The 13,799-nt window shown below is 42.3% G+C and overlaps 1 protein-coding gene across 2 annotated transcripts in view; it reads right to left on the bottom strand.

Moving 5' to 3' along the window:
- The window catches only part of lima1a (LIM domain and actin binding 1a), a 127,644-nt gene that overhangs the window by 36,959 nt on the left and 76,886 nt on the right, over positions 1-13,799 (bottom strand). For both annotated transcript variants that reach the window (XM_078200968.1, XM_078200967.1), the window contains exon 5: positions 7,435-7,917. In XM_078200968.1, the coding sequence (XP_078057094.1) occupies positions 7,435-7,917 (483 nt within the window). The remainder of the gene's footprint in view (positions 1-7,434; positions 7,918-13,799) is intronic.

Raw genomic sequence — 13,799 nt, 5'->3', positions numbered from 1 at the left:
ACCCAGCGACAGTGAAGTGGCATTATAGTTCCAAGTCAGGACGGAGTGTGGCTTGGAGGGGAACTTCCAGGAGGGGGTGGTCCCATTTAGTTACTACCACTGCCTTTCGAGATGGTAGTGGTTTTGGAAGGTGCTACCCAAGGACACTTGGCCATTTCCTGCAGTGCATCTTGTACATGGTACACACTGCTGATATTGTGTGCCAGTGGTGGAGGGAGTGAATGTTTGTGGATGCAGTGCCAATTGTGTCCTGGATGGTGTCAACTTCAATTGTTTGAGCCGCACTCAAGGTAAGGGGAGAGAATTCCATCACATTCCTGGCTTGTGCCTTGTAGATCATAGGCAAGCTTTGGGGATTCAGGCGAGTTTTTACCTGCCACAGGATTCCTAGCTTTGACCTTCTCTTGCAGCAACAGCATTTATATGGTCAGTCTCTCTTGTTGAAGATGGTCATTGCCTGGCACCTGAGTGCCACACATGTTACTTGCAACTGGTCAGCCGAGCCTGGATATTATCCAGGTCTTGCTGCATTTAGACATGGACTGCTTCGGTATCCAAGAAGTCACATCTGGTCCTGAACATTCAGTGAATGTCCATCTTCTGACCTTATGATGGAATGAAGGTCATTGATGAAACAACTTAAGATGGTTGGGCCTAGGACACTACCCGGAGAAGCTCCAAGTGATGTCCTGGAGCTGACATGTTTGACCACCAACAACCACAACCATCTCCCTTTGTGCTAGGTACACATTCAACTAACGGAGAGTTTTTCACTAGATTCCCATTGACCCCAGTGTTGTTTGGGCTCCTTGACGCCATACTTAATTCAAATGCTGCCTTGATGTCAAGGACAGTCACTCTCACCTCACCTCTGGCGTTCAGCTCGTCTATATTTGAAGCAAGACTGCAATGAGGTCAGGAGCTGAGTGATCCTGGTGAAACCCAGACTGAGCATCAGCAAGCAGGTTATTACCAAGTCAATGCTGTTTGATAGCACTGTTGATGACCTCTTCCATTACTTTACTGACAATCCACAATAGACTAATGGGGCTTTAACTAGTTGGGTTGGATTAGTCCTGTTTGTGCACAGAACATACTTGGGCAATTTTCTACATTGTCAGGTAGATGCCAGTATCACAGCTGTACAGGGACAGCTTGGCTAGAGGTGCAGCAAGTTCTAGAGCACAGGTCTTCAATACTATTGCTGGAATATTGTCAGGGGCTTTGCAGTATTCAGTGCCTTCAGCAGTTTCTTGCCATCACGGGGAGTGAATCAAATTGGCTCTAAATTCTGTGATGGTCGTTCTCACCACCTGCAGCAGACCCAATCTAGCAGCCATGTCCTTTTAGGACTCTACTGGCTCAGTCAGTAGTGGTGCTACCAAGCCACTTTTGAAGATGGACATTGAAGTCCTCTACCCAGACCTTGCTACCCTTCATGCTTTCTCCAAGCAGTGTTCAACATAGAGGAGCACTGATTTATCAGCAGGAGGTTTACTTGCCCATGTTTGACTTGACACCATCGGACTTCATGAGGTCCAGAGTCAATGTTGAGGACCCCCAGGGCAACTCGCTCCATCATGCCACCAGCTCTGCCCTGCCAGTGACACAGGACATAACTAGGGATGGTGGTGCCTGGGACAGTATTTGTAAGGTACGATACTGTGAGGATGACTACGTCAGACTGTTACTTGACTAGTCTATGGGACAGCTCTCAGAATGAGGGAAAGCAAGATCAATTTCACCAGCTTCCATATCTTTCATTACCAACACTGGCTTACTCATGAGATATCCATTCCATCTGACAAAGGAGCAGCGCTCCGAAAGCTAATGGCATTTGCTACCAAATAAACCTGTTGTACTTTAATCTAGTGTTGTTAAAACTCTTACTGTGTTTACTCATCAGGTCAGCAGATTTGCAGTGCACTTTTCAAATGTAAAATGCCTTAAATGAGAGTCATTGCTGTTTATGGAACTCAAAATCTTCAGACAATCCAGCACTGATGACTAATTTAACAGCTGTACAGAGACATTAAATATTTGTGTTAATTATTTTATTAGTATTCCATATTCATCTGCTAGGCGAGAAGAGAGCACCTGGGATATTGCTAATGCCCTTAAGTGTGAAATGGCACTGTTGTGTTTAGATCACAAAAACAATACACGAATGCTAGTGATCTGGAATTTGTTAGAAACATTGCTGGGTAAATACATTTTGTTTAAAACTAAATGTTACATTGGTAGACCAAATCAGATTGTTAATTAATTCCCTCCCCCATTCAGTGGTCATCTTCCTCCTCCACCCACCCGAGTTTCAGCTCCTGCAAAATACTGTAAAATGTCATTACAATTAAAAGACCAGAATTGATAAAATTAATAGAGAAGAATAATTCAGAGGCTCAGAATAAGTTCCAGTGTCACAAGTAGGTTTACATTAACACTGCAATGAAGTTACTGTGAAAATCCCCTAGTCGCCACACTCCGGCGCCTGTTCGGGTACACAGGGAGAATTTAACATGGCCAATGCACCTAACCAGCTTGTCTTTGAGACTGTCGGAGGAAACCCACGCAGACACGGGGAGAACGTGCTGACTCTGCACAGACAGTGACCCAAGCCGGGAATCGAACCTGGGCCCCTGACGCTGTGAGGCAGCAGCGCTAACTACTGTGCCACTGTTTTCAATCCCCTACAGCAATAGGCTCATTGGGCAATCTATTGTGTTTTGTGGGGGCACTTAAGCCAAACACTTCCCAAATCTTGGCAACCATCATCCTCAAAAGGTCACCATGGGAGAGAATATCCAGCACAGAATCAGCTGTACCTGCACAGCCTTCCAAAAATTGCGCAACTGTACCCTCAAGAGAAAAAGGGGCTTAGTCTACAGCACTGTTATTGTCACCACCTTTGTATACGACAGAAACACTTGGGTTACATACCAAAGGCACAGCCGGGCACTGGAGGATTTTCATCAGCAGCATCTCTGCAGGATACTCAAAATCAAGTGGTAAGACAGGTGGACAAACTCTACACCCACAACAAAGCCAATTCCTCCCGAATCCCAGCCACAATCATGCAAAATCAGCTCCGGACGTCTGGGCACTGTGGCACAGCATGCCAAATAATTGGCTTCCAAAGCAGATCCTCTTTTCACAATTTAAGGATAGCACCTTAATGTAAGGAAGGCAGAGAAAACATTAATGGCACTCTGAAGGCCCCACTGAAAAAGGAGATAAATCAGTGCAGGAGAGGAACCTGTAACAAACTACCATGCAGTGGCCCCTCACTCAACAAGCTACACAAGTCAGAAACTGACTAGATAAACCCTGCTGCAAAGCAATGGCAAAACAAAGAGCAAGTAGAACCTGGCTTGAGAACTCCTCTTCCTCAGGGCAACTCTTGTTCGCCATGTCCAAAGACTCATAGCTCCAGAATCAGCCTGCTGAGACACCTGGAGACAAATCATGATGCCTGGTAGCAGTCATCCACATCTCGAGGGACTGATGACCTTCATGATCAGACAAGACCTGGGACCCCGAGTCAGACAATTATCAGCTGGTCCCAACAACATCACAACAAAATCTAATTCTGTCCTCACTTGATATTCACACATTTTCTGGCCAGAGTCATCCCTGCACCACAAATCAGGATGGAGAACCCTGGCTGGTTTAATCTCTCTCCTTGCTATTGTAGTGCCTGGTGAAGATCACCTAACACAGCAAAAACTAAGAACAGAACCTTTGGTTTCTATGGCTGCATATCATACATGGCACGTTTACCAAGCATGTTACTGCAGGAGTTGCTTTTGCCGAGTGATCAAAAACCATTTGGGGTGTCAGAGACCAGGATAGTTGGTTCACAGCTGCGGAAATTTGATTTTAGGGGTCGGCGTGAAGTTTTAAAAATTAAAAGCATGCAACTCTCATTCCTTGCAGGAATAAAGGGATTAAATTTCAAGACAAAAAGTACAGACAAAAGTTTGACAACTAAACAGACCATCAGCAAGAAAGTTGGGGATATGAACTGTTTATAAGATACTAAATCAGAGTATCAAATTTCCCCAGATCTCTAGGTAACCCTCATATCAGCTCGGTGCCATTTGAAAAGATACGGAATGCCAAACATGCACAAACACAGCAGTCGCCAAGTGAAGTAACATATCAAAAGACTAAGACACTAACCTAGTTCTACAGTGAAGTTTGGAAGAAGTTTTTCATGCCCCACCCAGCGAAAGAGAAAAGATATTTAAGGGTGAGCAAGTAGTAACTGCAAAGCTAAATCATGTGCTCAAGATGAGTCGACAGAAAGAGCCTAGTGTTTCGTTGTATGACTGCATATACCATGTGAATCATTTGACTTTTTAAAAAAAAGTGATAAACACTTTCTCCCTTCAGTACCCTTCCATGCGGTTTAACCAGACAGATCAGATGGGAGATTATAGACTCTTTCCCAGCTACTGTTTCTGCACTGTTAAAGCTTAGTTTTGCTTCCTGGTCTCAAGAAAACATTGTTTCCTTAGATCAGGGGGCATGCAGATTATGTGCCAACAGGCTAGCACGCGAACCAGCTTGGCAAAGCAGTCCAAAGGTAGTCTCAACGTGAAGGATGAGAGGATGAGTGATTAAATGATTTATATTTAAGAGCATTCTTCTTGTTGAAATGTCTCAAGAGGTTCCGACAATTTGCCCTCAACCACAGTGGCTTATAGAACAAATTTGAAGTAACATGGTGCCTTTTAGGATTTCAGGACACCCCAGACGTGTTTACAGCCAAGTATAGTCATTGTCACAAGGTAAGAAATTCACCAGTAAATTTGCACAAAGCAAGATTTCACAAACTTGCCTTGTGTAGGCAAGTGCACAGCCTCCGCTTGGTAGCCTACTTCATGGCACGAGAGAGACCAGGAACTTGCACTGTGGACCATCAGACACGAACAGTGGCCATCACCTGCATAAGGCACAACAACTGCTTCACTGACAGAAGGTGCATTTATCGTGGAGAAACCAACTATTGATAGCAACACTTCCTCTTCATACAAGAAACATGGGCTCCCTGCCACTGAGAACCATCCCTTTTGAGGCACTGCTCAGACCCATTAACTCTGAGCATCAGGAAAGGCTGGTGCGTGAACTTTAGCATCCTACACTCATGTCAGGCTGCTCCAACCATCCCAACACAATTTGTAAAAGCAAAATTCCTTCCAAGAGTGACTAGACTACTCATGAAGTTGCACCAACTGTATGATACAAAATAATATATCCATATCATAAATGTTACTGATACAAAAGGTCAAGATGCTTTCATTTAATTTTAAAACATTTTGCTTCATACTACAAGTTCTATAATTAAGATAATAGGTTTAATAAGCGACATTTAAAAAAATTTAAATTGAAGATTATATCATACATCCTCAATAGATCCAAAAGTCATCAAATAGTTACATTAACAAATTATTTGGTATCAGTAATTTCTAAATACTCCAATACATTGTGCAGTGGAACCTCAGATAATCAGCTCCTGACAAATAATAGGCCCTCTGGAACTGTGGTCAGCTGCTTGGGGTGGACTGATGTCCTCGTGCTTGTAACACTGAGCTTTCAGCGTAAGGATTTGCTAAGTGTAACGTGAGGCCAAATTGAAGGACGTTCAAGGGAACAGAGAACAGAACAAAATACACACCCAGAACAGTTCATCAGAGCACTCAGCCCTGTTCTCTACACAGCAGGCTGTTGTTCTCATGATTCTTGCAAAAACTCATGAGAAAATGGAGATGAGTGCCGAATTTCCGCTCAACTGCAAAACCGCATTGGGCTTTAAAACGGTACATATAGTAGCACGCCAATTATCCCAAAACCCATCCTCACTTTAGGAGGTAACCAGAATCCACTTGGAGCCGATCTCTTACTATGAGTTTTCAGATGTAATGAGCAAAAAACTTGAGCTTTACATGCTGAAAATATTAGCTTTCTATTTCTCCCACAGACCAACTTTGTGAAAAGAAATAGCCTGCAAATATACATGCAGGCAACTTTCCAAATACCCCAAACTAATTAGAACAGCTCATGAAGATCCAGCAGCACTGCTCTATTGATGCCTAGATTTCTCCCTCTTTGGTTTGTTTCATGGGCGGCAGGTGGAAAGGGACAGGTTAGCACTTTCAATTTACTGCAAAGAAATCTTAAAATTCAACCACCAAATGTCAGTGGCTTGAGCTGCAAATTAATGGCAACATGAAATTTAAATTTCACAGATTACAACAGTGATTACACTTCCAAAAGCATTTCATTTTGCTGTAGAGCATTTTGGGGCATCCTGAAAGGCATTATACAGCTTTCACTTTCATTCACATAGTCCACAAAATTCTACTTTACACAATTAAGGCGACAAAAAGCTCAAACAATCTAGAACCATACAGCAAAGATCAGAAAACTTAAATTCCCAATTGGGCTCGTCTTAGGTGATCTCAGCTGGGTTATGGTTGTGGCAAGGGCACTACAACTGACCCCAGCTCCCCCAACTACATGGAGAAAAATCATCAAGGACACAGTAGAGAGAGGAAGGCAATCTATGTCCATGAACTATAACCCCCAAATCTGCAAACAACTTTGGGAAAAGGGAGAGGCGATCATATCAGAGAGGAGAGAGGAAAGGAAGAAAATCATTCTGCATGTTTAAGCCAGCAATCCAAAAAACATTTGCATCCCTTTTTTCAAGGTGGTGGAAAGTCATTTTGATATTTCTGTCCTGCAGGCACCAGCATCCCTACCCCACGTTACACAGAGGATATGGGCTTTAAACACCAAGTATGCACAGTCTATGTTACATTGAGGAAAACCCATCACAAACTGACGGTAGCCAGCATCTACATACGACCACTCTCCAGGTAGCATCACCAGATAGCCTCCAAGATAGAGGACCCTGGATTATCTTCATTGTCCCAGCCCACAGGCATCGTCAATGGTACACCAAAATCAGCTAATGCAGTACAGACAAGGGACTGATCCTGGTACTCTGGCAGTCTGTATTCCTAGTGTTTTCTTTTGGAGCAACTAAAAATATATTTTCCCCTCTTTTCCAAATTTAAAATTAAGTGAACAAACACCAGCTTATAGCTAGAATTCAACTGTGGGATTTCCAGACACTTATGCTGTGCTTTAAGAAAATGATGCAGCCCAGGCTGCTTGCACAAACTCCTCTTTTCTTTATTTCTGAAAAGCATCAAATGACAAAGCTGACCACTGCTTTTCTTAATTACTTCAAGAAGTTACTTCAAAATTGAAACAATGAGTACAGTTGAACCAGTACAAATTCTAAATTTGGAGCCACAAGGTCTATATTTAACTATTCTACTTGAACACACACTTGAGCTCAGAGTGATGAATTGTGCGCAAAGGAAGCCTTAATTCAAACAAATGACTTGTGGCAAACACACTTACCTTGACTGGGATTTCATGGTGTCTGCATTTGGACTGAACATTTACTTCCCCCTTCTCAAACATCATCTTCAAGCTGTTCAGTGGGACATTAAACTTCTCGATTTTAGGGGAGATTGTCAAATCTTGTGCTGTTCCATTCTCCACTTCGTTCCCCTCTTTCACAAGCATTCTTTCCATCTTTAACTCAGCCTGGCCTTCACTCTCTATACCAGGATAAGGAAATCTGCTCAAGACCCCTGGGCTCCTGGGAGACTTGACTCTTATGGTGGTCTCCGAATTTTGATCCGACTCACTCAGAGGCACAAAGCTGGCGTCTGCTTTTGGGCTGACAGAAGCAACCTGAGCCCGGGAATCTGAACGATTAATTCTGACAGGCGACTTTTGAGGCACTGGCTGTGCCGAGGGATTTTCTGGTATTTCCCACTTCTTTTTCAAGATGCTCAATGTCCCTTTCCTCAGAGTCGGGGGAAGATTTTCAGTGTTCTGCAAGAAGACAGAATTTGAAACCCATTACAGAAAACAAATGCCCACAGGATGGATTAAAAGTTTTGTTGTTGCTTTGCAAACAGGAAATAGTGCGCGCACACACACACACACATACGTGTCACCAGTGCTTTGAGTTACTTAGGCAGCTGCAATCATTTAATGCTACAACTTGTACAGGCATTTCTTCCCTCAGGGTATAGCAGAGTCAGGAAACTGAAGCAGGAAATGATAAAACAGCAGGGTTTCCTTATAAGGAAAAAGGAAGAACAATGAAGGGAATTGTTAAGGATTTCACTTATCAAATTAAATTAGTACATAAAACAAGGTTTTACACCGTGCAATCCAAAATGAAAAAGTGTACTCTAGGATAACTTGGTAGCACTAGGATGACCTGGTTTCAAATTTCCAGCGAATAGAAGTTTCAACTTTGTATTTTCCATTTTAGGAGGGCAACACTAGAATGCTCCCCCAACTTTATATTCTCACTTAGAATCTCTCCAGATACCAAGCAACAAAGTGCAGCCAATGTATCCAGCAGCAGTTCACAAGCAACATATGCACAAAAAAAGTTGTTCGTTTTGCTGCTGGACAAGTTGATGGTTTTAGATTTGCCAGCATAATCAGCGGGGAGTTAAAAACCTGAGCAGAAGATTTTACTTAATGACCTTAGTCAGCATTGGATTTCCAATTTCTCACCAGGTGAGAGGCAGTTATTTCCAGGACATTTGCAACACGAGCAAAGAGCCATTTAATGCTCATCTCTAGGTAGTGGTGGGCTGCCTTTTTATATTAAAGAGTCAAAACAGTGTTGAACTGGAGCCATGAGGAAGTCAGACTGGATAAAGATGCCAAGTTCCCTTTCCTAAAAGAAAATAACCTGCATTTATATAGCACCTTTCACAACCTCAGGGTATTCCAAAGCACTTTACAGCCAATCGAGTATTTAGAAGTATAGCTGTTGTCGCAATGTAGGAAAAGCAGCAGGCAATTTACAGAGTTTCTCAAACAGGAATATGATCAGATTTTTTTTAAGCAATGCTGGCTAAAAGGATAAATATTGTTCAGGACACTGCTCTTCAAAATACAGTAAGAAGTCTCTCAACACCAGGTTAAAGTCCAACAGGTTTATTTGGTAGCAAATACCATAAGCTTTCGGAGCGCTGCTCCTTCGTCAGATGGAGTGGAAATGTGCTCTCAAACAGTGCACAGAGACACAGAAATCAAGTTACAGAATACTAATTAGAATGCAAATCTCTACAGCCAACCAGGTCTTAAAGGTACAGATAATGTGGGTGGAGGGAACATTAAACACAGGTTAAAGAAATGTGTATCGTCTCCAGACAGAACAGCTAGTGAGATTCTGCAAGGTCAGGGGGAAAGCTGTGGGGGTTACTGATAATGTGACGTAAATCCAACATCCCGGTTTAGGCCGTCTTCATGTGTGCGGAACTTGGCTATCAGTTTCTGCTCAGCGACTCTGCGCTGTCATGTGTCGTGAAGGCCGCCTTGGAGAACGCTTACCTGAAGATCCAAGGCTGAATGCCCGTGAGCCCTTGGATCTTCAGGTAAGCGTTCTCCAAGGCGGCCTTCACGACACACGACAGCGCAGAGTCGCTGAGCAGAAACTGATAGCCAAGTTCCGCACACATAAGGACGGCCTAAACCGGGATGTTGGATTTATGTCACATTATCAGTAACCCCCACAGCTTTCCCCCTGATCTTGCAGAATCTTACTAGCTGTTCTGTCTGGAGACAATACACATCTCTTTAACCTGTGTTTAATGTTCCCTCCACCCACATTATCTGTACCTTTAAGACCTGGCTGGCTGTAGAGATTTGCATTCTAATTAGTATTCTGTAACTTGATTTCTGTGTCTCTGTGCACTGTTGGAGAACAGATATCCACTCCATCTGACGAAGGGGCAGCGCTCCGAAAGCTTATGGTATTTGCTACCAAATAAACCTGTTGGACTTTAACCTGGTGTTGTGAGACTTCTTACTGTGCTTACCCCAGTCCAACGCCGGCATCTCCACATCTTCAAAATACAGCCATGGGATCTTTCACATTCATGGCCTTGGTTTAACATCCAGTGCAAAAGTACACCACCTCTGACAATATTGCATTAACAGTGTTAGCCTGGATTGTGGGTTCAAGCTTCTGAAGCAGAATTTGAAACCTGTCTTTACGGCCATGTCCCTACTAATTATTTTTTGTTGTGTGCAACCTATTTAAATGTGTGGGCTCTTTAAACTGCTTTGTGCAGCCATACAGTAAATTAAAGGGACTGATTTGTGCTTGGCTTGCATAGGAACTTCCAGGTTGCTGAGTCGCTTAGATGGAACAATGCTCAGAAGGAATTATGACAAACCACCACGAGCAGAGAGAAGATGAGGCAGTCATCTATCAAGAGGGACTGGAAAAATGTCTCCTCCCCTAGTCAGTTTCAGTATGAACTTCAATAACTCCCAGCTCCCCAAGGCAACAATGCCATAGCAGTTCACAGGGGTCCCACTTGCATGGATCTAGAAGAACAGAAAAACATATCTTTGGAAGTGATGGAAGCGTTTGGTAAGGCAGGAGAACGGGGATGAGAAAAAAAAAGTCAGCCATGATTGAATGGCAGAGCAGACTCGATGGGCCGAGTGGCCTAATTCTGCTCCGATGTCTTATGGTAATGAATTAGAAAGGTAAACTGGCACAGGAGGGGGACTAATTGCACAGCTCATTTGAAGAGCTGTCACAGGCACAATTGGCTGAATGGCCTCCTTCAGTGCTCAAGATTCTATGAAAAGGTACAGCTACATAAATTTGTGCATCCCCAATGGCTGAGTGAAATGCTAACTGGTATAGGGATATGCCTCAGAAACCCAAAGTTGGCAGGTTCAGTCCCCAACAAATTCACAATCAATTTCAATCAAGCAGCCATTGGCCTTGGGCTCGAGAAGGGAAATCAGTTGGGATTCTAGCTCGAGTAGCTATTTAGCAACTCTCACTGCAAAGCAAACAAGGAGGAATCAAGCTCCACAATGATCACAGAATTGTTGCAGCACAGAAGGAAGCCATTCAACCCATGTTTACACTGGCTCTCCAAAAGAGTATGATGATTTAGTGCCATTCTCTTGCCTTTACCCCGTACCCTTGTACATTGTTTCTGTTCAATTAATCATCCAATTCCCTCTCGAATTCAGTGATGCCGACCTTTATTGTGGAAGGCAATAACTTAGGCTTTAAATTATGGCCATTTCTGATGGAATACCAGAAATACAATGTCCTTGAAATCATACCCAAAAAGGACTAAGGAAGGGTGCTGGGAAAATATAGGGAAGAAAGAGAGAAAAGGAAAGAAAATATTGTGGCATCAAGTATATTTGACATCAACTATTCTTGCTTTCTACAATGTTCAAAATATGGTGGTCACCTTTGATGCATCACTAGCATTGCAAAACAAAACGAGCAAAAGCTCTACAACAAATGTTGAACAAATAGTTGTTTAGTAGTATGGACTTGAGTATTGCTGAAAAAATACTTTGTCAAATCTTTTGTCTTGCACTCATCAGGACAACTCGCATGAATACCAAATGTTAAGGGAACAACAATTTATACTTCACAAGAAGAGTGCGCTTATTGGTTTGCAAGTGGACTCAATAGGTAGAGGTGTTGCCATGGAGAATGCACCAGTTAACTGATGACCGGATACAATAATACACAGGGTCCTGTTCTTTGCAGACAAAAAGAACATGTCACTAATTGTACCGGTTTCAACTAAACAAAGTAGACAACAGCCATTCTCTGATTCATTCCCCAGAGCAATGACCAGAGTCAACCTGCCTATTTGAATTGAAACAAAACTTAGCAGCTAACTGTCAGTCATCAGTTAACTGGTGCATTTTGCATGGCAACACCGCTGCCAGAGTCCACTTGCCAACCAAAGTATAAACTGTTGCTCCTTTTACAGTTGATATTCTTGTGAATTGTCCTGATAAGCGCAGGACAAAAAGCTTTGACAGCGTGTTTTTTTTTAAACAATACTCAAACTTAGAACAGCTTCACAAGTAGGTCAGCAAGCTATGCCAACTGTCAAAAAAAATGAACATTTTCTAAACCTACTAATTGTATACACTGAGCCAAAGGTTTACAGCTAAACTTTCTCCCATTCCTACTAGATACCAAATAGCACTACTGTGCAAGGGCCAAATCCCGCTTTGGCAAGTTAGCTGCAGCAGCAGAAAGGCACGATTGGCCTCTGCAACACCCATCCCCAACAATGGACATGGAAATCTGTCATTGCACACCTCCATAAAACAATTTCTACTTTTATCAAAGAAAGATAATTAATTTTGCACAACTAACTTCATGCTGTACAACATGCCAGGGAATAATAAACCCAAAATGTAGCATACCCTGGCCAGGCTTTAGAATCTGCTCTTGTCACAGCTTGCCCAATGAATCTTTATAAACATGCTAACCCTCACTGCGACTCGTAGAATATATACTCCTTATGCCTCCTGCTCCAACAATGTTGTACTTTGTTTCTCAAGCTCCACTGCAAGCCTCTTGCTTGAATCCTTTGTCTGGCTCTGAAAGGATTTTATACAAAAAAAAAATCAATTTTTTTTCTAAAACCTTTCCTTTAGTTTTACCCAATGCAATGCAAAGGATTTCATAGTCTATCTCGGCCATACCAAGAGTCACACAGTATCATTACACAAGAGCCATCTATAGCTGAAAAATCTCTCAAACAACAAATTCAAACTGGCACAATTCCAGAACATCTTGTAGATGTAAAGTTTGCTTGTTACATCTACACTTTATGCCTGGTTACTCATTTCCTGTCATCACATCGTTTATATAATGGACATACAGTAAGCACAGTCTTAACACAGCAGGCTTCAACCAGCAAAGCCTGCTAATTGAGCAGAGTTGGTCAAGTGGAACAGTAAAGCCACTGACATAATAAGTCAATGACATCATTGATATGCTGGGACATGTATGTGTGTCTGGTACAGTGGGGTGATGGATTGCAGACACACAGCAATTCTCTCGATCGCTGTCTGATCTTAGCTATTTAAGAAGAAACATCTCTTTCTTCCCCTTCTGAAGGCAGGACTCGTACAGTTCCACTACCACCCTTCAGAAAAATCAACCAAATGGTACCCTTTATGCACGAGTCTAAACAACAGAACTTGGAAGGACGGGGGTGTCATAACCAATCACAATACTGTCCTCACCAACAACCCAATACACTTTCCAGCAGAATTAAAATGAACCATACCTGGCAACTAGATATTCAAAACAGAAGTAGGCCATTTACCCCTTGCACCTGTTCCAACATTCAATTGGATTCTGGTTGGTTTGTATGTTAACTCCATCCAGCTGCCTAAACTCCTTTGGTAGCCCAACTTCAATAAATTGGGGAAAATGAGAAATAAGACAAAGTATATGCAGAGTCTAAATATCCTCATCAAAATACTAAAACTTCAGATCTTACAGACACTGGGTCTTACTGGTTTCCAATACTACATTCTTAAACAATGATAACCAGGTGACTGAAGGACACCCAGTTTAAGTTTGTTGCAACAGTTCAACCTAGACATGTCCCAATTATTAAATTATGCTTAACATTCCATTTTTTTAAAAAATGCATACAAAGCAGGAAGAAAGGTAGCCCCAGTAGCTGCTGTGATTGCTACTTTAATGCTATCTCCTAAACATAATTCTCAAAAAAAGGTAAACAAACTTAGAATTGAACATTAGAAATAACTATACCTGCTTGTAATTCATTATAAGGTGCTTATATTCCTTTTATTCTACCGTACAGACAGTTTGAAAGAGAAAAATAGCCTGATAAAACCTGTAGGAATTAAAAGGGATTATTGGA

The sequence above is a fragment of the Mustelus asterias genome, chromosome X (genome assembly GCF_964213995.1).
Source record: "Mustelus asterias chromosome X, sMusAst1.hap1.1, whole genome shotgun sequence".
Taxonomy (NCBI): domain Eukaryota; kingdom Metazoa; phylum Chordata; class Chondrichthyes; order Carcharhiniformes; family Triakidae; genus Mustelus; species Mustelus asterias.
The sequence above is the reverse complement of the archived record's forward strand: the minus strand, read 5'-3'. Positions and strand labels throughout refer to the sequence as shown.